Here is a 22883-nt window from a genome sequence, read left to right as displayed (position 1 = left end):
GTTTAATGCCACCCTAAGACTCCATAGTGAATTCCAGGTCAGCCTGGTCTAGAGGAAGACCCTACCTCAAAAGAAAGAAAGAAAGAAAATAAAAGGAACACTTCCTTTTTATTTTATGGGTTAGCATTACCTTAATACCAAAACCAGATGAAGATAGAACCCAACAAAATTCAGGAGACATATTCATCTAAGCAATCAAATTTTGGGGGGCACAGTTGTTGACAACATTCATTATTTATATTATAATGAATTTCATTATTCATTTCATTATGCTGTTTGTTTGGTTTTGGTTTGGGAGGTAGGGTTTTGCTCTATCCCTGACTGTCCTGGAATTCGCCATGCAGTCTCAGGCTGGCCTCGAACTCACAGAGATCCTCTTACCTTTGCCGCCCAAGTGCTGAGATTAAAGGCGTGCGCCACCATGCCTGGCCTTCATTATCCTTTTGATGTTCTTTTCTTCACTTTGCATGTGGTCAGTAGTGATGGCTCCTTTCATCTCCAACATGGGTAATTTGTGTTTTCTTTTTCTACATAGCCTGGCTAGAGGTCTGTTAGCTTTATTTATCTCTCAAAGCATCAGCTTTTCATTTTATTGATTTTTTTCTGTTGTCTTCTTATTTTTAAGTTTCATTGATATCTGCTCTAATTTTAACCATCTCTTTCTTCTGCTTGTTTCTGGCTTCAATTGCCTTCCCCTTTTAAAAAAAAAAATTATTTCTATATTTGAGAGGGAAGACAGAGAGAGAAAGAGGCAGAGATAGAGAGAGAGAGAATGGGTGCACCAAGGCCCAACCACTGCAAATGAACTCCAGATGCATGCACCCCCTTGCGCATCTGGCTTATGTGGGTCCTGGGGAATTGAGCCTCAAACGGGGTCCTTAGCCTTCACAAACAAGTGCTTAACTGCTAAGCCATCTCTCCAGGCCCTGTCTTCCCCTTTTTGAGAGGGGGTCTCATGTAGCACAAGCTGGCCTCTAACTTCTATATAACCAAGGTTGACTTCAGACTTGTGTGGGTGTGTGTTATGCACACGTATGTATTCATATTCATGTGTGTGTGACTGTGTATATGTGTGTGGTAAACACGGTGTGAAGGTGTCTTTCTTCATTCATTCCCTGCCATATTTTTTTACATGTACATAATGAGTTTTGATCATAATCCTCTCCCATGACTTTCATTTACGCCCCCATCTTCTGTCCTCCTTCCACAGAACCCCTTCTTTCCAACTAGTCCCTCTTCCATTTTGATTATTTTTTTACCCTCCTCCATCATAAATGATAGGATGTTAATGGGCCCAATACTGTGCAGGTCTTGAGCAGGTAATGATAGCCACTGTGAGATCATGAATGTAAAAGGCCACTTCATGGGCTGGGGAGATGGCTTAGCAGTTAAGGTGTCTGCCTGCAAAGCCAAAGAACCTTGGTTCGATTCCCCAGGACCCATGTAAGCCAGATGCACAAGGGCTGCATGCATCTGGAGTTCATTTGCAGTGGCTGGAGGCCCTGACGTGCACTCTCTCTTTCTCTCTCTCTCTCTTTCCCTCTCTCACTCTCTCAAATAAATAAAAATAATTTTTTTTTTTTAAAAAGGCCACTTCATGTCTAGAAGACAGTATTCCAAAGCCCTCCTACCCACCTTAGTTGTTTTATGATTTTGGTTATGTGTTTGAGGTACAGTATTGCTCTGGCCCAGGCTGACCTGGATTGCACTGTGTAGTCTCAGGGTGGCCTGGAACTCAGGGCAATCCTCCTACCTCTGTCTCCCAAGTGCTGGAATTACGGTGTGCCATCACGCCCAGCTCCACAGCATTTTCTGATAGGAAAGCAAAGGGTTTCTTCACAGCCTTTCTAGGGCCCACCAATCCAGCTTGACTAGCCAGCCACAGGCTACCACGCCCAGGTTATAATGTGGTTGCTAGAATCCCAAACCCAGGTTTGCATGCTTGTATAGCAAGCACTTTACCCCCTGAGCCATCTCCCCAACCCGTGTTGACCTTCTGGTCCTCGTGCCTCCACCTCCGAAATGCTGGGGGTACAGGTGTGCACCACCATGCCCCGTTTAAATCATTCCCTTTTTTCTTCTTTCTTAAGGTGAAAGCTCAGGCTGACTTTATATCTTTCTTCTCTCCTAATACAGCTCATGCGTTTGATGCTGCACATTTTCCTCTGGGTGCAGATTTGCTGTGTCACACAAATTTGGTAGGCTGTATTTTTACTTTCACATAGCTCAAAATAAATAGCTTGAGATTTTACAGATTGCTGTGACTGTTTCTAATTTCACTCCTCTGGGACTTGAGAACATATTTTGTAAGATGTATGATGCCTTAACGTTCACATTTGTTTATAAGGATTTTGTGGCCCACTGTTGTCAGATTAAACATTTTATAAATAAATGACTATAGGATCAAACTGATTGATGATGGTGTTCAGGTCAACTATATCGTTACTGATTTCCTGCCTGTTTTTCAATGCCTGAACAAAAGGTTAGTGAAGTCTTCAGCTGCAGCATAATTCACTGCTATCCATCAAATGTTGTGGCAGTCGATTTCTTCTTGGAGAATGGACTCACTATTTAATGCCTTATCTTTTGCCCCTGGTGTGCTGGTTTACTTCAGCTGTCCCCATTCAACTTATACATTCTGGGCACTAGGTCCCCAGCTGGTGGCAATTGAGAAATTGGAGCCTCCTGAAAGCAGTGTATTTTGAGGGGCAGGCTTATGGGTGTCATAGCCAGCCTCCCTTTGCCAGTGCACACTCTCCTGCTGCTGTTGTCTACCTGATGTTGGCCAGGAGGTGATGCCCACCCTCTGCTTATTCCATCATTTTCCTCTGCCATCATGGAGCTTCCCCTCAAGTCTGTAAGCCAAAATAAATCCTTTCCTCCCACAAGCTGCTCTTGATCAGGTGTTTTCTGCCAACAACTCAAAGCTGACTACAACAGTAAAATTGGTACCAAGAAGTGGGGTTGTTACTGCTAGAAACCTGATTGTGTGACTTTTGGCCTTTTGGAGCGGATTTGCAAGAGGAATGTGGAAGACTTCCAAACCTTGGCCCAAGAGACACCTTGCAGTGCTGTTAAATACAGCCTGATGGGCTTATTCTGGTCAGAGTTGAAAGACTTGAATGCAGTAAGAACCATGGACTGTGAGGTTTGGCTTCTGCAGGTCAGAAAGGTCTAGAAGCAGTTTGTGTGAGAGGCATGCTGTACGCTGCCTGCCTGTGTCCTGGGAACTTGTTCAGAGTCGTCTTGTTAACGCCACTCTATTCCCCTGCTGTCATGCAGTTGCCCTCGAGTCTGTAAGCCAAAATAAGCCCTTGCCTTCCACAAGCTGCTCTTGGTCAGGTGTTTTCTGCCAGCAATACAAAGCTGACTGAACACCTGATAATGTTTCTTTTTCTGAAATCTGCTTTTTTGAAATTGCTATAGCAACTCTATCCAAGCATGGTGGTGCAAGCAGCACTTGGGAGGCTGAGTCATGAAAATCTTGAGTTTGAGGTCAATCTGGGCTACGCAGTGAGTTTGAGGACAGTAAGGCCCTGACTCCAGGGGAACAGAACTGATTAAATGTATATTGTAAGGGGATTTAGTAGATTGGCTTAACAATAATTTAAACAGCTACAAATGGTCTTTGAACTTCAAAACTGGCAGCTTCAGATTGAGAAAGCTCTTCAAGTGCAAATGTACTCACAAACAAAGAAGGGATGACTCAGCACATAATTCAAGGACACTTAAAGCCAGGCATTGTGACTCATACCTATAAACTCAGAATTTGGAGGACAAAGACCGAAGGATTGCCACAGGGGTCAGCCTGGTCTACATACTGAATTCTAGCTTAGCCAGTGCTAAATATTAAGACCTTATCTCAAACAAAATGAAATAAAAGTGGTAAGGATGGCTGGAGACCTGACACAGCAGTTAAGGCACTTGCCTGCAAAGCCTAATGACCTGAGTCCAATTCCCAAGTACCCACATAAAGCCAGATGCCCGGAATGGTATGTGTCTGGAGTTCATTTGCAGCTGCTGAAGACCCTGGCCTGCCCATTCTCTCTGTTGCTCTCTTCTCTCTCTCTCTCCCTTCTTAAAAACAAATAGATAAATAAAATATTTTTAAATAATAGATTTTTTTGTTTTAATTTTTAATTTTTATTTTATTTATTTGAGAGAAAGAGATAGAATGAGGCAGAGAGAGAGGTGAAGGCAGAGAATGGGCATACCAGGGCCGTCAGCCAGTGTAAAAATATTCCAGATGTATGTGCCACCTTGTGCATCTGGCTTACTTGGGTCCTGGGGAATCAAATTTAGGTCCTTTGGCTTTGTAGGCAGATGTCTTAACTGCTAAGCCATCTCTCCAGCCATCCTTACCACTTTTTTTTTTTTTTTCCTAAGGTAGGGTCTCACTCTGACCCAGGATGACCTGGAATTCATTATGGAGTCTCAGGGTGGCCTCGAACTCATGGTGATCCTCCTACCTTGGCCTCCCAAGTGCTGGGATTAAAGGCATGCACCACCATGCCCAGCCCTAAAAAATAGTTTTAAAAAGCAGTAAGTAGTCAAAATCCTAGTAGAATTTTGTAAAGAAATAAATCAGCTGATTTTAAAATACACAAGGAAAATAAGTTATACAATTCACTATCTGATTTCAAGTGTCACTAGAAAGCCATAGTAACCAAGGCACATTACAGTATGAACTACACACAGATAATGAATGGCATCAGTTGGATAGACATGGAGACCATCATAACTAGAAACACACACACTGTCAGCTGAGTTTTGAGAACAGTACAAAGGCATTCAGTGGAGACAAGATAGTCTTTTCAGTAAATTGCATTGACATAACTAGATAGCCAGATGCAAAAAGAACTTTAATCCATACCATATCTATAAAAATTAACTCAGGGCTAGAAAGATGGCTTAGTGGTTAAGGCGTTTTGCCTGCAAAGCCAAAGGACTCAATTTTGATTCCCCAGGACCCATGTTAGCCAGATACACAATCGGGCACATGCGTCTGTGGAGTTCGTTTGCAGTGGCTGGAGGTCCTGGCCTCTCTCTCTCTCTCTAACACACACACACACACACACACACACACACACACATACACTTTCTCAAAATGGATAAATAAAGTTTTTAAAAAATTTAAAAAGAACAAAAGAAAGTCATAAACCATGGCACTTTCAAATACAGTAGCTGAAGCATCAGGTAGTGGGTTACAGCAATGTGGGGAAACTCCACCACAGGCTTCAGATGCTATCTGATGACATTCTTGGGCTGCCGGTTGGTGGGAAGCTGTGGTATTATTACATTTCAAAATGGTTGTGTGCTGGAGAGATGGCTTAGAGGTTAAGTGCTTGCCTGTGAAGCCCAATGACCCAGGTTTGAGGCTCGATTCCCCAGGACCCACGTTAGCCAGATGCACAAGGGGCACATGCGTCTGGAGTTCGTTTGCAGTGGCTGGAGGCCCTGGTGCACCCATTCTCTCTCTCTCTCTCTCGATCTCTCTGCCTCTCTCTCTCTCTGTCTGTTGCTCTCAAATAAATAAATATAAATAAAAAAAATTAAATTAAAAGGTTGTACCTGATCTCCTGATTTTCACAAGGATGTTAGGTCAGACACAGAGGTGGGCAATACGTGGTTATTAAGGGGCTAAAGGTGGCCAAGTTAATTTGGCTCTGATCTGGTAATGGTGCCTATCTCTTTGCTTTTTTTTTTTTCTTCTTGTTTTTAGGCAAGCCCAACTGACTAGCCTTTTTTGTTTTAATGCAGGAGAGCAAGGGGCTAGATTGGCATGCCAGGGTCTCCAGCAACTATAATCGAACTCCAGATGCGTGTGTCACTCTGTGCTCATATGTGACCTTGGATGCTTGCATTACCTTGTGTGTCTGGCTTACATGGGATCTGAAGAGTCAAACATGGGTCTTTAGGCTTTGCAAGCAAGTACCTTAACTACTAAGCTATCACTCCATCCCAGTCCATCTCTCTTTTAAAAAAAAAGAAAGAAAGAAGGAATTTATTTTTTAGAGTATTTTTAAAATATTTTATTTTTATTTATTTATTTATTTGAGAAAGAGAGGGAGAGAGGGAGAGAGAGAGAAAGAAGCAAAGAAAGAGAATGGGCAATCAGAGACTCCAGCCCCTGCAAACGAACTCCAAACACACATGTGCCACCTTGTGCATCTGGCTTATGTGGGTCCTGGGGCGTTGAACCTGGGTCCTTTGACTTTGCAGGTGAGTGCATTAACCACCAAGCCATCTCTCCAGCCCTCAGTCCATCTCTCTTGATCACAGGAGTTCTGTTGGTCCACTTAGCCTTGGTCAAAGTAAGTTGATGCAGCATTTTTGGTATTTTTTGGGGGTCATCTTTACTTCACAAAGGACTATGAGGCAGAAGAGAGGAGGAAACTCAATATTCTCCTTTGGCCTCTGCATATATATTCACAGGGTATACACATTGCACACACATGTACAGACACATGCATACACCACACACACACATACACAGCCCTCAAAATATATACACACACAAAGAAAAAGAAGGAAATTCTGACACACATTACATAGTATGAATGAAGTTGGAATACATGCTTAGGGAAACGAGCTAACAAGGCTACCAGCTGTGGCATCAGTAAGTCTCTCATCTCTCCCCCATAAAAATATTTTTTTCTTATATGAATGGAAAGATCAAACAAGATAAAATATGGAAAACTGCTCTGTGAGCCATTGCTGAGGTACAGTCTGACCCTTTGACTGCAGTGGGCATAGAGGGGAGGGAGGCAGGTGAGGAGTGAGAGTGTTGACCAAGCTGGACATGATGGCTCCTATCTGGACTCAGTGCTCAGGAGGATGGAGACTTTGGGGCCATTCTGTTCTATTTCCAGATCAGGCTGGAGTACATATTAAAATACTATATATTTTTGTTTTAAAAAAATGTTTGGGGGCGGGGCTGGAGAGATGATTTAGTAGTTAAGGCTCTTGCCTATGAAGCCTAAGGGTCCATGTTGAATTCTCCAGTACCCAGGTAAGCCAGATGCAAAGGGTGGCGCATGCTTCTGGAATTCATTTGCAGTGGCTGGAGGCCCTGGCACACCCATTCTGTGTGTTTGCTTCTCTCTCTCTCTTTCTCAAATAAATAAATATTTGGGGAAAAAATGTTTTTTAAGGTTTTGTCTAGATATAGCCACTCTGGAAGACAATTTAGTGGTGCCTTCCAAAACTCACCATATGATCTCACTACCTCACTCCAGGATATTTATCCAAAGGAGCTGAAAACATATGTCTGCATAAAAACCCGAGCACAAAAAAAAAAAAAAACCAGCACAGATGTTTACAGCAGATTATTCATGATTGCCAAAACCTGGAGTCAAACAAGATGTTCTTTAGTAGATGAGGGATAAATAAATGGTGATGCTTCCAGACAACAGAATATTTTTCTGAGCTAAAAGGAGGTGAACAGTCAAGCCATGGAAAGTCACAGAGTGAACGTAAATACTATTTACTAACAGAAAGAAACCAATCCAGAGTAGCTCTGTACTTACTTTATGATTGTGATCCCAGAGCACACTGGAAAAGGCAGAACAATGAAGACTGTGAAGAGACCAGTGTTTGCCAGGGATGAGAGGGAGATGAGCAAGAGGAGCACAGGGGACTTTTAGGGAAGAGAGACCGTTCTATCTGATGTCATACCAGGGATCCACATCATCTATTTATCCAACTCATACAGCATAGGGCACAAAGAGGGAGCCTTAATGTTAGCTATGGCCTCAGAGCTGATGTTAATGCATTGCTGTTGATTCATCAGTTAAACTAACATACCATCAATGGAGATGTGGTGGGGGGGTGGCTACACATGGGAGGGGGAGATGTGGTCAGTAAAGGGAAAAAAAAATCTGTATCTTCTATTCAAGTTAGCTGCAAATCTAAAACTGCTCTAGAAACGAAATTGTATAAAGCAATAGAAGCATTAAAAATATCCCATGGGCTGGAACAGAGGCACAGGAAGCCAGGCTGGGCTCCAGCACAGAATCTAACTACCTTGTCTAAACTGACTAAGCCCACCCTGTGCTCTGTGGACGCTTGAGACAGACACCTGACTTCTCAACCTGGTTTCTATGAGCTAACGTTCCTGGAAAGAAAAAAAAAAAAAAATCTGTGTCTATCCTGTAAGACGATGCAACTTATTCTCTTGGGCTATCATTGGCCCCTCAATAGGCCTTTATTGCCCACCTTTGTGTCTGACCTCACGTCTTCGTGACTAGGGAAGGGTGAAACCTTTCTGGAATGTACTAACTGACCACCAGCCTCCACCCACCATCGTCAGAGGACAGCTTCAGAAGCCTGAAGCTGAGATTTCTCTGCTTCACTAGGACCCGCCTACCTGAGGTATCCACCAACATATTTGAAAAGTGCCTAGGCTTACGACTTTCTTTTTTCTATAACTATAAAACCTTCATAACATTGTTAACACACTGGAATATGGAATTTGGGGCAACCCAATTGTGTGTATGCAGGCCATGGTCACTCACAATTTAGCTCCAGAATAAGCTCTCGTTCCCCTGAGGTGAGAGCTGCGTCGTTTACTTTAACATTTCTAAGCACTTGCTTCTCCAGGCTCAACCTTGCCACTCTGGGCTCCTACTTCCTACTCCAGGGAAACACGCTGACTTAGAATTCCATTCTACACCCACATTCCTTAAATTCCCTCCTGTAAGAATGCTCTGCCCGATTGATTGCTAGACACCCTCATTCCTCTGCACCTCGGGACACTGCCCTAGTCTGTTCAGTGGCCCTCTGCGCTTCCACGGCGCTCAAGCTCACCCGGAACACAGAGAATGCTACAGATCTCGTTTTGCAAAAGTTACTTATGGGAAACTTTATACTCCCGGGCACGGTTCTGGGTTCTGGGGACTTATCAATAGATGAAACAGACAAAAATCCTGCCCAGAGGTTCCTTTCACTTTGGCCTGTGAACTTGGAGGGAGACTTAATAACAAAGGACGTTTACTCTTAAGAAGCTGTTCAGGGGCTGGAGAGATGGCTCAGCAGTTAAGGCACTGGCTTACAAAGCCTGATGGCCTGGCTTTGATTCCCCAGTACACACATAAAGCCAGAGGCACAAAGTGGTACATATGTCTGGACGCTTTCTCTTTTTCCTCCTCTCTCTCTCCTTACAAATAGATAACTAATTTTTTTAATTTAAAAATATTAGGAGGGGGGCTGGAGAGATGGTTTAGTGGTTAAGGTACTTGCATGAGAAGCCTAAGGACCCAGGTTAAATCTCTCCCCAGATCCCATGTAAGCCAGATGCACAAAGGTGAAGCAAAGTCTCACATGACCATTAGGTGGCACAGTGTCTAGAGTTCGATTGCAGTGGCAGAGGCCCTAGGGTGCCAATTCTCTCTCTCTCTTTCTCTTACTATGTCTTAAATTTTTGTTGTTGTTGTTTATTTATTTGAGAGTGACAGACAGAGGCAGAGAGAGAGAGAGAGAGGGAGGGAGAATGAATGGGCATGCCAGGGCCCCAGCCACTGCAAATAAACTCCAGATGCATGCGCTACCTCATGCATCTGGCTTACATGGGTCATGGGGAATTGAGCCTTAAACCCGGGTCCTTAGTCTTCATAAGCAAGTGCTTAACTGCTAAGCCATTTCTCCAGCCTCCCCCCGCCCCAATTGTTTTTAAAGAAGCTGTTCAGAGGCTGGGAGACAGCTCAGTGGGAAAGAACTTGCTGTGTGAGCTTAAACTACTTGCGTTCAGATCCCACAGGTAAAGCCAGAGTGTCTACATTCCCAGTGCCCCTGAGGGAGATGGGCGGTGGCGACAGGAGAACTCCCCGAAGTTCTTGAGCCAGTTAGCCTGACATATGCAGCAGCAAACAAGAGACCCTAACTCAAACAAGGTAAAAGGGTAGGATGGACACTGGAGGTTGTCCTCTGAGCTCCACAGGCATACTGTGACCAAAATTCCCAGATTTAAAGTGCTGTGTCTACTTTGAAGAAGACTGAACAAACTGATAGAACTCCTGTGGCCACAGAGAGATGGAGTATTGCAGGATCAGAGAGAGACTTTGGGCTAACTTTAGCCCCTGCATAGGCATTTTTTAAAATTTATTTGAGAGCAACAGACAGAGAGAGAGAGAGAGAGATAATGGGCACGCCAGGGCTTCCAGCCACTGCAAACGAACTCCAGATGCATGCGCCCCCTTGTGCATCTGGCTAACATGGGTCCTGGGAAATCAAGCCTTGAACCGGGGTCCTTAGGCTTCACAGGCAAGCGCTTAACCGCTAAGCCATCTCTCCAGCCCCTTCGTAGCCATTTATTGCCCATCCATATGTATGACCTAACATCCCTGTGACTGCGAATTGATCAGGTGAGGCCTTGGAATGTACTAACAGACCATCAGCTTCCACCACCGCAAAGGCTAAAAATATCATCAGACAGCTCCTGAAGCCTAGAGTGGAGATGCCCTGCCCTGCTGTACCCGCCACTGCTGTTTCCACCAAGGTATTTGAAAAGCTCCTTATTTGTCACTTTTTCTTCTGTAACTATAAAAACTTCTTGGGATTGTTAACACATTGCAACACAGAAGTCGGAGAAACCTACGTCTGTATTCCTGGGCCATGGTCAACCATATTCGGCACATGAACAAACTACCTCTTATCTTCTTTGAGGTAAAGAACTGTGTGATTTGCAATGACAATACCATGACATACACATCCTATGCACACACACACATACATGTACACACACAGAGAGATTAAAAACAAAAAGAAAAAGGCTGAATGAGGCGTAGTGGCACACAATTCTAGTCCCAGTACTCAAGAGGATTGATTATGGTGAGTTCAAGGCCAGAGTGGGGCTGCAGAGTGAGTCCCAGGTCAGCTTGAGCTAGAATGAGACCCTACCTTGAAAAAAATTTTTTTTCATTTAAAAGAGGTTATTTCCCAATCTAGGCTTCATCCTTCCCCTTCAAAAGAAGAATTAAGGGCTCCCAGAAACAATACCTTCTCCCACCAGAAGCACTATAGTGTGGAGTGGGTCACACACCTGGTTGGGATGCAGGATTTTAGAGTTTGGGGGAGTCCTCCAGAATTTGTGAACCCCGAGTCTTCAGTTCTGTCCTACCTCTAATAAAGGATTAATAAACATGACTCAAGAAGGAAAAATTATGAATTGTTAAATTTATTTAGGGGCAAATCACAAATTGCGAGATGTAACTAAGGGAGACTGGGGTCTAGGAAGGGAGGCTAGGGCCGAATCATAAACATGTGGGAAGTAGGAAACACACTCTCATGTGGAAAACACTGCATAGCTTATGAGGTTCACATAAGAGAAATTGAGGTTTTGGGGGGAAAACTGGAGGAGAGCACAAGCATGTGGAGGGTAGAACTCAGATGTGTACGTGGAGAGACTCAGAACGAGCACACATGGTATCTGCCACGTGCTTTCCTGAAGAGGGAAAATATCAAAGCAGAGACCAAGCAATGTAGAGGAGAAGTGAGTAATAAAGAGGCTTACTTCATGATCAGCCTGAGTTTCAGGAAATTGCACAGGTAGCAGGCCTGAAGTTAGAGCACCTCCATGGTAGGTCAGAGACTTCAGGAAAATCACGCAAGTAATCAAAGTGAGAAGTTACCCCAGCCTGACTGTAAGACATAGGCAAGCCGAAAAGTTTAGTTCAAGAACAACTCTATTTTAGCAGGGCGTGGTGGCGCATACCTTTAATCTCAGCACTCGGGAGGCAGAGGTAGGAGGATTGCCATGAGTATGAGGCCAGCCTGAGATTACAGAGTGAATTACAGGTCAGCCTGGGCTAGAGTGGGACCCTACCTCCAATAAAAACAGTAAAATTATTGAACTTGATATTAATCTTTAATTAATTGCAATTAGGGAGATGGCTCAGTAGTTAAAGACACTTATTTACAAAACCTCTGGCCTGGAGTCAATTCCCTAGCACCCACAGAAAGCCAGGCACACAAAGTGGCAAGAGGTCCTGGCACACCCATACTCATTCTTTCTCTCTCTCTCTTTTCTCACAAAATAACATTAAAAAAAAAAATAAAAAGCTGAGTGTGGTGGTGCACACCTTTAATCCCAGCACTTGGGAGGCAGAAGTAAGAGGATCATTGTAAGTTCAAGGGCACCCTGAAACTACGTAGTGAATTCCAGATCAACCTGACCTAGAGTGAGACCCTACCTCAAATAAATAAATAAATAAATAAAAATAATATATAGCTGGGTGTAACGGTACACACCTTTAATCCTAGCACTCAGGAAAGGGATTGTCATGAGTTGTAGGTCAGACTGGGCTACAGTGAAAATGCCTCGAGAAAAAAAAAAAAAAGACAAAGAAAAAATTTTAAAATGCTCAAGCTCATAACTTTCTTTTTTTTTTTTTATTTATTTGCACATGTGTCTGAGAGAGAGAAAAAGAGGGGGGGCCTCCAGGATCTCGTGTTGCTGCAAATGGATGCCCACCCAGCTTCATGCTGTTGGCTGGGGAACTGAGCCCAGCTTGGCAGGCTATGCATGCAAGCACCTTTGACTGCTGAACCATCTCTCCAGCTGCACTTTTCTAACTTTTTAAAAAAATATTTTGTTTTTATTTGACAGAGAAAGAGGGAAAGAGAGAGAGAGAATGGGTGCACCAGGGCTTCCAGCCACTACAAGTGAACTTCAGACGCATGCTGGCTAACGTGGGTCCTGGAGAATTGAACCTGGGTCCTCGGGTTTTCCAGGCAAATGCCTTAAATGCTCAGCCATCCCTCCAGCCCCACACCTGCCTGGTGGAATGGACGGCACATAGAGGCATGCCACTGAATGCTGTGCTCTGAGTCCAGCGACATCAGCAGATCAGCTGAAATCAGCGGCAGCAGCAGCGTTTCGCGGGAAAAGAGGAGCAGGACCATGAACTGGGTTTTAACTTACTGTCTTGATGATTTGTCCCAGGCTGGCATGGGCCAAATCCAACTCACCATGTTTGTAAGTAAAGTTTTATTGCCAAAGTGCTGAGAATAAGTGACTGCTGAGTGCTCAGTACTAAATGTGGCCTCTATAGCATGTCCTGTAAGGCTCCGAGAACATCGCAGAAGAAAGGGCTCAAAGGATGTAAGAGCCAAGGAGATGAGGAGGAGTGCTTTGGAATGCTGTCTTCTGGACATGAAGGGACAACTGCGTCCATGACCTTACAGCAGCTGCTGTCACCTGCACACGTCCTGCCCAATATTGGGCCCATCAACACTCCATCATGTCTGATGGAGAAGGGCCAAAAAGAAGGACATTGAAAGAGAAGGGACTCGTTGATAAGAGGGCTTCAGTGAAAGGAGGATGGGGAGGGGGGTCAAAGAAAGTAGTGGGAGGGGATTATGATCAAATACATGTATGAAAATCATTGCAGCTGGATGTGGTGGCTCATGCTTTTAATCCTAGCATTCGGGAGGGTAAGGTAGGAGGATCACCGTGAGTTCAAAGCCAGCCTGGGCTACAGGGAGACTCTGTCTAAAATTTGTTTTAAAAATATCTTATTTACTTCCAAGCAGAAAGGAAGAGAGAGTAAGAGAGAGAATGGGCATGTCAGGGCTTCTAGCTGCTGCAAACGAACTCCAGATGTAAGTACTACCTTATGCATCCGGCTTACATGGGTACTAAGGAGCCAAACCTGGGTCCTTAGGCTTTGCAGGAAAATACCTTAACTGTTGAGCCATCTCTCCAGCCCTCTGCCTAAAATAAATGTATTTATTTATTTATTCATAGGAGAGTGAGTTTCAAGGTAGGGTCTCGCTGTAGCCCAGGCTAACCTGGAATTCACTATGTAGTCTCAGGCTAGCCTTAAAATCATAGCACTCCTTCTATCTCATCTTCCCAAGTGCTGGAATTTAAGACACTAAAAATCTTTTAAAGTCTTATTGCAACAAAACCATGTACATTCACTAGAAAAGAGTTGAGCACTTCCAACTATATGGCCCGAGAAACCTAACACATTAACTATCTATTCATTTACAGAAGAAAATTACTAACCTCTATCTAGCCTTAAGAAAGTAGTGGAGAAAATGTTAATAATGCAACAGCTAGTACACTGGAAATAGTAACCAAAACAAGAGAAAACAACCCACCATTATCACCAGGAACAATTAAAAGCAAACCTCTGAGAGGGCTGGAGAGGTGACTCAGTGATGAAGCATTTGCTGCGTAAACATGAATGCTTGAATTCAGATCCCCAGACCCTACTAAAAGCCAGAAGGTGTCACAGGCTTCTGTATTCCCTGCACACTTACAGTGTGATAAGCGATGGAGGTAACAGAATGTCCTGGAAGCTTGCAGCCCTCCAGCGCAATGAACAACTAGAGACCCTGCCTCAAAAATAAAGCAGAGGCTGGAGAGACGGCTCAGTGGTTAAAGTACTTGCCTACAACGCCTAATAACCCTGGTTGGATTCCCCAGCACAGGTAAAGCCACTTGAACGAAGTGGTGCATGCGTCTGGAGTTCATTTGCAATGGCAATAGGCTCTGGCGTGCCCATTCTCATTCTCGCTCACTCTGCTTGCAAATGAATAAATAAAAATTAAAAGGTGAGGACTGACTGTCAAAAGGTGCTCTGTGGCTTCTGTACGTACACTGTGGCACGTGCGTGTTCAACATGAGCACACACACACACACACACACACACACATGCAAACAAACTAAAAGCAGCCCTCTGAGGAAACATACTTCCAGTATTCAAAAACTGGACCACTTGGCAACTGTATGAATTTCTTCCATCTTTGCTGTTCCATTTTCATTCTCTTTACTATAAAAATGAAAATACCAACACTCATGTTTGCACTGCATTTGTTTACACATTACAACCATATGTTGGCTATGTGTAGAAGAGCTGAGGCAAATCAGGGAAAACCTACTACAAGAATGGGCAGGTAGGGTGTGACGGCACATGCCTGTGCTCCCAACGACGGAGGAACCTCAGGCAGATGTGTTTGAGGCCTTCCCGGTCAACACAGAGAGACAGCCACCTCGCAAAACACCACAGTGTGGGCTGGGGAGTTGGCCCTGTGGTTAAAGGTGCTTGCTTTCAAAGCCTGCAGACCTAGGTTGGCCTGGGTTTGATTCCGATGCCCATGTAAAGCCAGCTGCACAAAGTGGCGTTGTAGCAGCCAGAGGCCCTGGTGAGCCCAATTCTGTGTGTGTGTGTCTTTCCCCTCACAAGTAAATAAAATATGTTTAAAATAGTAATTAGTGAGCTGAATTTACTAAACACTATAATAAAGTGTTTTGGAGGGGGTTGTTTTGTTTTTTGTTTTTTTTTTGAGGTAGGGTCTCATGGTAGCCCAGATTGACCTGAAATTTACTGTGCAGTCTCAGGGTGGTCTTGAACTCACTGTGATCCTCCTACCTCTGCCCCCTGGGTGCTGGGATTAAAGGCATGCACCACACCCAGCCCTATAATATAGTTTTATCATTATTTGTAGACTTCTGGCAGTAACATTTACAGTCAATACACACTGTTGCAGAGACTGAAGACTTAAGCATTCTCTCCATTTGAACATAAGGTTCCTTTATTCCAGTGCTTGAAAAAGCAGCCAGCATGGAGCAGGTGTCTTGTCAACACGTGGGACATGGCTGAAGAGAGGAGCGGTCTTGGAGGCCCTGTCTTCATGGATTGACCATCAGACCTCTCTCAGGTTCCCAGCTCTGTAGCTTGGGGAAACGTGACCTTTTTGAATCTTCATTTTTCTGTGTGTGTATGTGTGTGTTGGGGAAATGTGACCTTTTGGAACCTTCGTTTTTCAGTGTGTGTGTGTGAGAGAGAGAGAGAAAGAAAGAGAGAGAGAGAGAGAGAGAGAGAGAGAGAGGTGGGGAGTGGTCTCTCCAATTTGTTTTTTCAGACAGGATCTCTCACTGAGCCCAGAGATCAGCGATTCTGCTAGGCTAGATAGCTAGCAAGCTGCAGGAGTCCTTCTGTCTCACCCCTCCCCAGTTCTAGGATTACAGAGGCACACTGGCATGCGTGGCTTTCAGGTAGGGGCTGGGAATCCAAACTCAGGTCCTTGAGCACTTTACCGGATGCATCATCTCCCCAGTGGAACCTTGGCTTCTTTATTTAAAGACAGGACCATCCTCTTACCTGAGAGGGAGGTCGTGACAATCTACACTGCTACCTGTCACCTACTATATAGTTTGTCCACAGATGGGAGTGTCCTTCTGACCCTCCACCCACTATCCCTGCCCCACACATACCCTGTGGAGACCCAGGCCTGATGCTGTTACACATTTCAGTGATGTCACAGCTCCCCTGCCTGGCAGCTGCAGCACCATCAGGTGCCCTGCCCAAGTGCTGGCTGAACTGAGAGGGGTCAGGCTGTGGGTAGTGCTGGGTCCAGTCTTGCTCCTACAGCCCCAGCATGCCTCCATCCGTAAAGAAGACATCCACGAATGGAGTAGGTTCCCATCAGACTTTTAGATGGGAGGTGGGGTGAACCCCATTGGAAGGAGCCTCAGCGGAAAATTCAGCCACACCAAGGGCAGAATCTTTCAGCTTGGGAGGAAAGAGGAAGGGTAAAGGGAAGTCCAGAGAGTTAAAATGATCTCCTGAATTCTGCCCCCAGAGCACAGTGACAAGCTCAGCTTGGGGTCAGTCAAACCACACGCAGTCAAACGGAGAGGTATACTGGGAAGCAGCTGAGGGGACCCGTCCTTAGCTAGCTCTCTCTCCCTCTCTGTCATCAGACCCAGGACCAGAAACTGCAGGACAAGATAAAGCAGCCCATCAGCAAACTAATTGAGCGGAACCGACTCAAGATGGTAAGATGCTCCAATAGGGCTCCAGCTTAGAGGATCCTAAGTCCTCACAATGTGCTGCCTCTGGTCGCCAGTGATCCAGCCCTGAGCTGAGCGGAGGATGAGGCTGACCCTGGGGAGCTGGAGCCTTCAATGGTTTTGGTTTCTTGTTTTTGACAGGTGTTAAAAAACTTGTCAATCTTGAAGCTACTCAGGAGCTCAAACCACCGGATCCAGGCCCTGCACAATCTGGCCAGAAGGTGCTGGAATTCATTGGTCAGAGTTCCAAAGATCCTCCGAATCTCCTCAGGGTGAGCTCTTCCCACCCAGGACCCCAGTGTTGAGGGATTGTTACTGGGAACAGGCACTGTGTTGAGGGATTCAGAGAGCAGGGGTCACAAAGTGCCTCAGGTACATATGGAAGCTATATTAGGGACTGAGACGCAGATGAAGTGATTTAGCTCAGTTAATGGAAGTGGCAGAGTGAGAGCCTGAAGTCATTCCTGTCGGAGATCAGGGCTGTGCCTTGACAGTAGTGGTCATAATCATCTCATGGGGGGAGGGGGCTCCTACCCACAGCCTGGGGCACTAAGTGGGGGGGGCTTCACTTCCTCCCCCAACAACCCAATCCAGAGGCTCATCTGCAGACTGACCTTGGAGGTCTGAGGACTAATATAGCTTGTTCAGAATCGGATTCCTCATATGTCACATCAGAACTTTAAGAACACCAACATAATTGTCAGCTACCGTGTTAAGCACTTTACATGTATGCCCCCATTTGGTTCATTATTAACAATAATTCTAAGTAGACAGGACTACACCACTCCAGTTTTACAGTTATGGAAACGAGGACTCCAAGAAGCTAAATTCCTCCCTCCCTTCCTTCCCGCCTTCCTTCCTTTCTTCCTTCTTCCCTCCCTCCCTCCTTCCTTCTTCTTTCTCTCTCTCTCTCTCTCTCTCTCTCTCTCTCTCTCTCTTGTTTTCTTTTCTTTTTTTTTTCTTTCTCTCTTTTTCTCTTTTTTGAGGTAGGGTATTGATCACTCTAGTCCAGGCTGACCTGGAATTCACTATGTAGTCTCAGGCTGGCCTCAAACTCATAGCGGTCCTCCTTGCTCCCCCTCCCAAGTGCTGGGATTAAAGGCATGCACCATCACACTCAGCTAGAAGCCTCATCTTCACATTCCACTTGCTTGAGACCTCATCTAGACGGCTGGCACAGTCTCAGGAGGGTGGATGTCACGTTAGCAAAATGCTATTAACGTGAACACAAGCATGGTGCAGGCCCGGAGAGTACATACTTGTTCTCTGTTTGCAGGCAACTGGATAGCAACTGTAAGGAAGAAACGGCCAGGACTGGCCTTGGGCTTGGTGTTGCCCAGCTTTTCTTTCTTGAGGCAGGGTCTCACTTTGGCCCAGGCTGACTTGGAACTCACTCTGTAGTTCCAGGTTTGCCAAGAATTCATGAGAATCTTCCTAGGACAGCCTCTGATTAAGGCCATGCCCAGCTTGAGGTTAGGTTTACTTGACCTGAATCTCGTGTGTCTGACTCCAAAGGATCTGCACACCACATTGCTTTACTGCCGCCTACTTGGCAGAGCCGTGAGGATTCTGAGCCTGAGGAGTGCACAGGAGTAGTTTTTTAAAAATATTTCATTTATTTGAGAGAGACAGAGAATGGTCAAGAGGGCTCTAGCCACTGCAAATGACCTCCAGATGCATGTGCCTGTGTATCTGGCTTACGTGGGTTCTGAGGAATTGAACCTGGGTCTTAACTGTAGTTTTAATATTGTCAGTATTGCCGTTCTCCTCTCTCCACACAGCTAGGATGAGCTAAGAGGCTGTGCAGGGACCCACTCTACTACAGACACGCCTGGGGAAGTCTCCCTCCAACAGGCAATCGGTGTTAACTCCTTCTCAGGGCTTCTTTCTGATACAGGCAACCAGAAGGAAAAGAACCATGGAGTCCCGTAATTCTCCAGCTGCTTTTAAAGGCAGAGGAACCTCTCCTCAAGGACCTGTCTCTAGACTCCCTTCTGTATGGGGTGTCTCGCCCTCTTCCTGCCTCTCACCACATGACTGGTGTGGGCATGGAGACACTTCCTCAGAACCCCGTGGTTTCTTAGAATATAATCTGATTGGAACGTTGCACTGTCCACACTCTTTAAAAAAATATTTATTTGCAAGGATGGAGGGGGCAGAGAATGGACACACCAAGGCCTCTTGCCACTATGAACTAACTCCAGATGCAGGCCCTGCTTCATGTGTCTGGCTTTACATGGGAACTGGGGAATTGAACCCAGGTCGTTAGGCTTTGCAAGCAAGTGACTTAACCGCTGAGCCATCTCTCCAGCTCTGTCCTCACTCTTAATGGAAGTCCACAGAGACAAAGCCTAACCTCAAGGCAAGGTGGAGGGGTGGGCTATATTCCTCTAGGCTCCTGAACCTCTCACATCCTTTCTACCAAAGCTAATCAGTCTCTACCACCAGACGCTGGCCTCTGGGCAGCAAAGAAGCTTTTTATTTTTATGTTTTGTTTGTTTTTTGAGGTAAGGCCTCACTGTAGCCCAGGCTGACCTGGAATTCACATGTAGTTTCAGGCTGGCCTCCAATTTACAGCAATCCTCCTACCTCTGCCTCCCAAGTGCTGGGATTAAAGGAGTGCACCACCATGCCTGGTTCTATTTTATTTATTTATTTTTTTTGACATAGGGTCTCGCTCTAGCTCAGGCTGACCTGGAATTCACTATGTAGTCTCGGGGTGGCCTCAAACACACTGCAATCCTCCTACCTCTGCCTCCCGAGTGCTGGGATTAGAGTACGCCACCACGCCTGGCCAAGAAGCTTTTTAGGTGGCCATTTCTAGTTTTTTTCTTTTCTTTTCTTTTCTTTTTTTGGACAGGCTGCCGTAGGCTGACTGCAAAGCCCGACCAGGACTAGGTTGGAGGGTCTTATTCTTCCTCTGCTGATAGGCTTTTCTCCTCCCACTGCCAGGAGCAATGACGTCTGCAATGACGTGGGACAACGTGATGAAGAGCTACCCGAGGCTAGGCCCCTAGAGAAGATGCTGGAGTCTGAGAAAGCTGAGTCCGTAGGGGAGCCTAAGGAGATCAGGCCCCAGGAGGGGCCCCAGGGGTCACCTGCAGCGGTGCCACAGCAAGACAAACAGACGGGGCCTGAGCTTCCCAGGACATCAAAGGGTCATGGCGTGAGCACTGGAGCCCGGGAGAGACAGCCATACACTAGGGGCCCCCGAGTCATCTTCCTGAAGACCTGCCCCCACAGAACTCCCATGAGCAACATGCAGCGGCTGCCTGTGGCTGGCCAGTTGGTCTGGTTCGAGGGCCTGCCCACCCGCATCCAGCTCCCGGGGCCCCGGGTCTTCTGCAGATCCTCCACCCTGCGCTGGACCACGCGCTGCTGCACTCGGTTCTGCTCTGCGTCCCTCGAGCTGCCTATGCGACCCTCCCTATAAGGCGCGCATGACACACACCACTGCCAGGCCTGGGACAGGTGCAGACCCTGAGCCAGGTCAGAGCTGGGCTTAGGATTTGGAGTCTCGAGGGCTGTGGCTGCCAGTGTGGGGAGGCTCTGCCTTCATGGCCAGAGAGAGGAAGCCATTGACCAAAGCACACAGCAGGGTGGTTGGGCCTACGATGAGTCTCAGGAGGCAGCTAGGGGATCTAGGGAAGGCAGAGTCCTGGAGGTACGGGTTCCAGTGTGAGTCATCACATGGCTTAGAGACCCCGGAGGGGCTGTGATGCTTAAGTAAGAAAACTTGGGGACTTCTATACGTGGAAGGACACATATAGAATATGCCCACTTAGAACAAATCAACTGATTTATTAATATTTCAAATAAGATTTATTCTGAACAAAGTTTCTTAGCAAAAAAAAAAAAAAAGCAACAACAAAACATGTAAACTAAAACAAGGAAGACAAGATCTCAGCCTCTCCGTGGATAACTAAGGTCCCCAGAAAGGAAGGAGTGGTTGACTCCCGAGGTCTAGTTTGAAACAGGATTTCCCTTTGAGAAAGCTAGCGTCTCCATCTTCCACAGGAACCATAGGCCTGGTCCCTGTGCCCACTCACCAAACGGCAGCGCCCTCTGGGGGTGATTTGAGCGACTAACACAGAGGTCTCTGCTCGCAGGTGGTGTAACCCTGGATGGATGGATGGATAGATGGAGGAGAGGGTTGTAGAGAACCTGCAGTCCACAGAGTGGGAGGGATGGGCGGGGAAAATTCACGAGTGTACAAATAAAATCTCCCATATGGCACTGAACAATGCGACCAGTGACTCTGCCTGTCTGAGGCTGACACGCACAGAAGCGCGGAGGAGGTATGGAGGGTGGGTATGTCATGACTTCTGGCTCCCCTGGCACCATCTCCAAGGTTCCTTAAAGGTCAGCTCAAGTTCCGGAACAAAGAACCCTGTGAGCTGCTGCTCCCCTCCCCACAAGCTGGCCTCCCCGAGGGCACTGTTCCTCTGTGAGGTCAGAGACCACTGGCTGTGTGCTTCCTGAGTGCCAGGGGGCTCACAATGGCCTGAGCGCCCTGGGAAGGGGGAAGTTGTCTGTCTAGATAGCAAGCGCCCCTGCCACGATCACGCAGGAATGGCCAAAGCAAAAACTAACCTAGGTCTCCCGGTTTCTCTCCAATTCGCTTTCACAAAAAGAGGAAGTCACAGAGTTGTGCTAAGGAGTGGTCATGCTGGCATCCAGCTCGACACTGTGTAGTCAGTTTTCAATGAGTGTAGAGCCAATCAGTGGGTGTCAGCAGGGCCTCCTGGGTCACAAATCATGCAAAACACCAGGTCAGGAGAGGAGTTGGCACGGTGTCCCTACTGCTCCAATGTGGTGGCATGCCCACTCTCAACCCCTGATCCCTGGTGAGTTTTATCTGGTTGGGGTCACCATCTATCAGCTGGAAGCCAGAGGCCCTGCACATGCAGTTGGGGAGGGAGACCAAGGAAACCCAGGTTTTCTTGGGACAAAAACTATAACCCTCCTCCACATCCCTCAGAGCAGGCCTCAGGAGAGCTGTGGAGCCACAGAAGGGCAGGGTCGCAGAGTCCTTCTGGAGAGGCAGGGTGGTCCTGAAGAGACCTCATCTGGGAGAGAGGGGGTGAATGAGTGTGAGGTCCGGCCCTCACACACTGCTCCTTCCCACTAGTGCCTGGCACTACTTGGATGGCATAGCCAGAGCCAAGCTAGGCACAGCAGCACTGAGCACTCCACTCAGCCCTGGTGAGGCAATGCGGAGGGGGGTGGGGGTGCCCTACTTCTCTCTCCCTCCCTTGGCCAGAGCCCAGGACAATCCACACTGACGGAGTGGCCCTTTACGAACATGCGCATCGCCACTCCTGCCACATCCCAGAAACAACCTCCACAGCAACTCCTCTCCCGGCTGTCTTCTGGCTCAGTTTGCACTCCAGCCCTTGGCCTTAGCAGTCTTCATTCTGGTTCTCTTGCTGGGCATCATCGTCCCATCAACCTTGGGAAATAACCTTTACTCCATCTCTCAAGCTCTCGTTCCACCAAGCCGTGCAGTGAGGTTTCCTCAGCACGCCACCCTGCGCCTAGTCTTTGTGGGAGGCTGCCCAGGGAAGGCCCCAAGTGCAGGCCTCAGTGGGGTGGGCAAGGCTGGCAACTTTCACTTTGCCCAGAAAGCAGAGTTGAGGTCCAGCTGCCCACAGGCATGCCATCCAGTGTAGAGGATGCCAGCATGCACAGGCTGAGGTCCAGCATGGCTAGGGAAACAAGGGGGACATAGGTGGTGGGTGAGAGCCACTCTTAGCAAAACACTCCTCCCGGTCTTTCCCCCACTGTCCTGGAGTTTATGAAGCAGGCAACATGCCCTCCACAATCTTGCAAGTGGTGTCTGTCCACTCCCCGACCTTCAGGCAGGGATTCTCCACTGCCTACGTGCCTTTTAACTACTTCAGTCAGAGGCTCTTTTGGATTAAGATCCTGAAACCATCCCCCTAATGACTCCCTAATAGTTAAGTGGAAGGCGAGGAATTAACGTCAAACAACTTATACATTGAGTGACTTTGAATAAATCACAAGACCTCTGAACCTATTTCTTTTCCTGGTGCTAGGAATCAAATCTAAGGCCTTGAAC

The 22883-nt window shown here is 46.6% G+C and overlaps 2 protein-coding genes across 2 annotated transcripts in view; one reads left to right on the top strand and one right to left on the bottom strand.

Moving 5' to 3' along the window:
- Sys1 (SYS1 golgi trafficking protein) overlaps positions 1-22883 on the bottom strand; it is a 45126-nt gene that overhangs the window by 9852 nt on the left and 12391 nt on the right. The gene's annotated exons all lie outside the window — the stretch shown is intronic.
- Positions 10612-20889, top strand: Tp53tg5 (TP53 target 5). The gene is given in 6 exon segments (XM_045156027.1): positions 10612-10662; positions 16712-16786; positions 16943-17073; positions 19754-20222; positions 20224-20290; positions 20819-20889. Coding segments are annotated over 6 exon segments (864 nt in total).

This window comes from Jaculus jaculus, chromosome 8 (genome assembly GCF_020740685.1).
Source record: "Jaculus jaculus isolate mJacJac1 chromosome 8, mJacJac1.mat.Y.cur, whole genome shotgun sequence".
NCBI lineage: Eukaryota > Metazoa > Chordata > Mammalia > Rodentia > Dipodidae > Jaculus > Jaculus jaculus.
The sequence above is the reverse complement of the archived record's forward strand: the minus strand, read 5'-3'. Positions and strand labels throughout refer to the sequence as shown.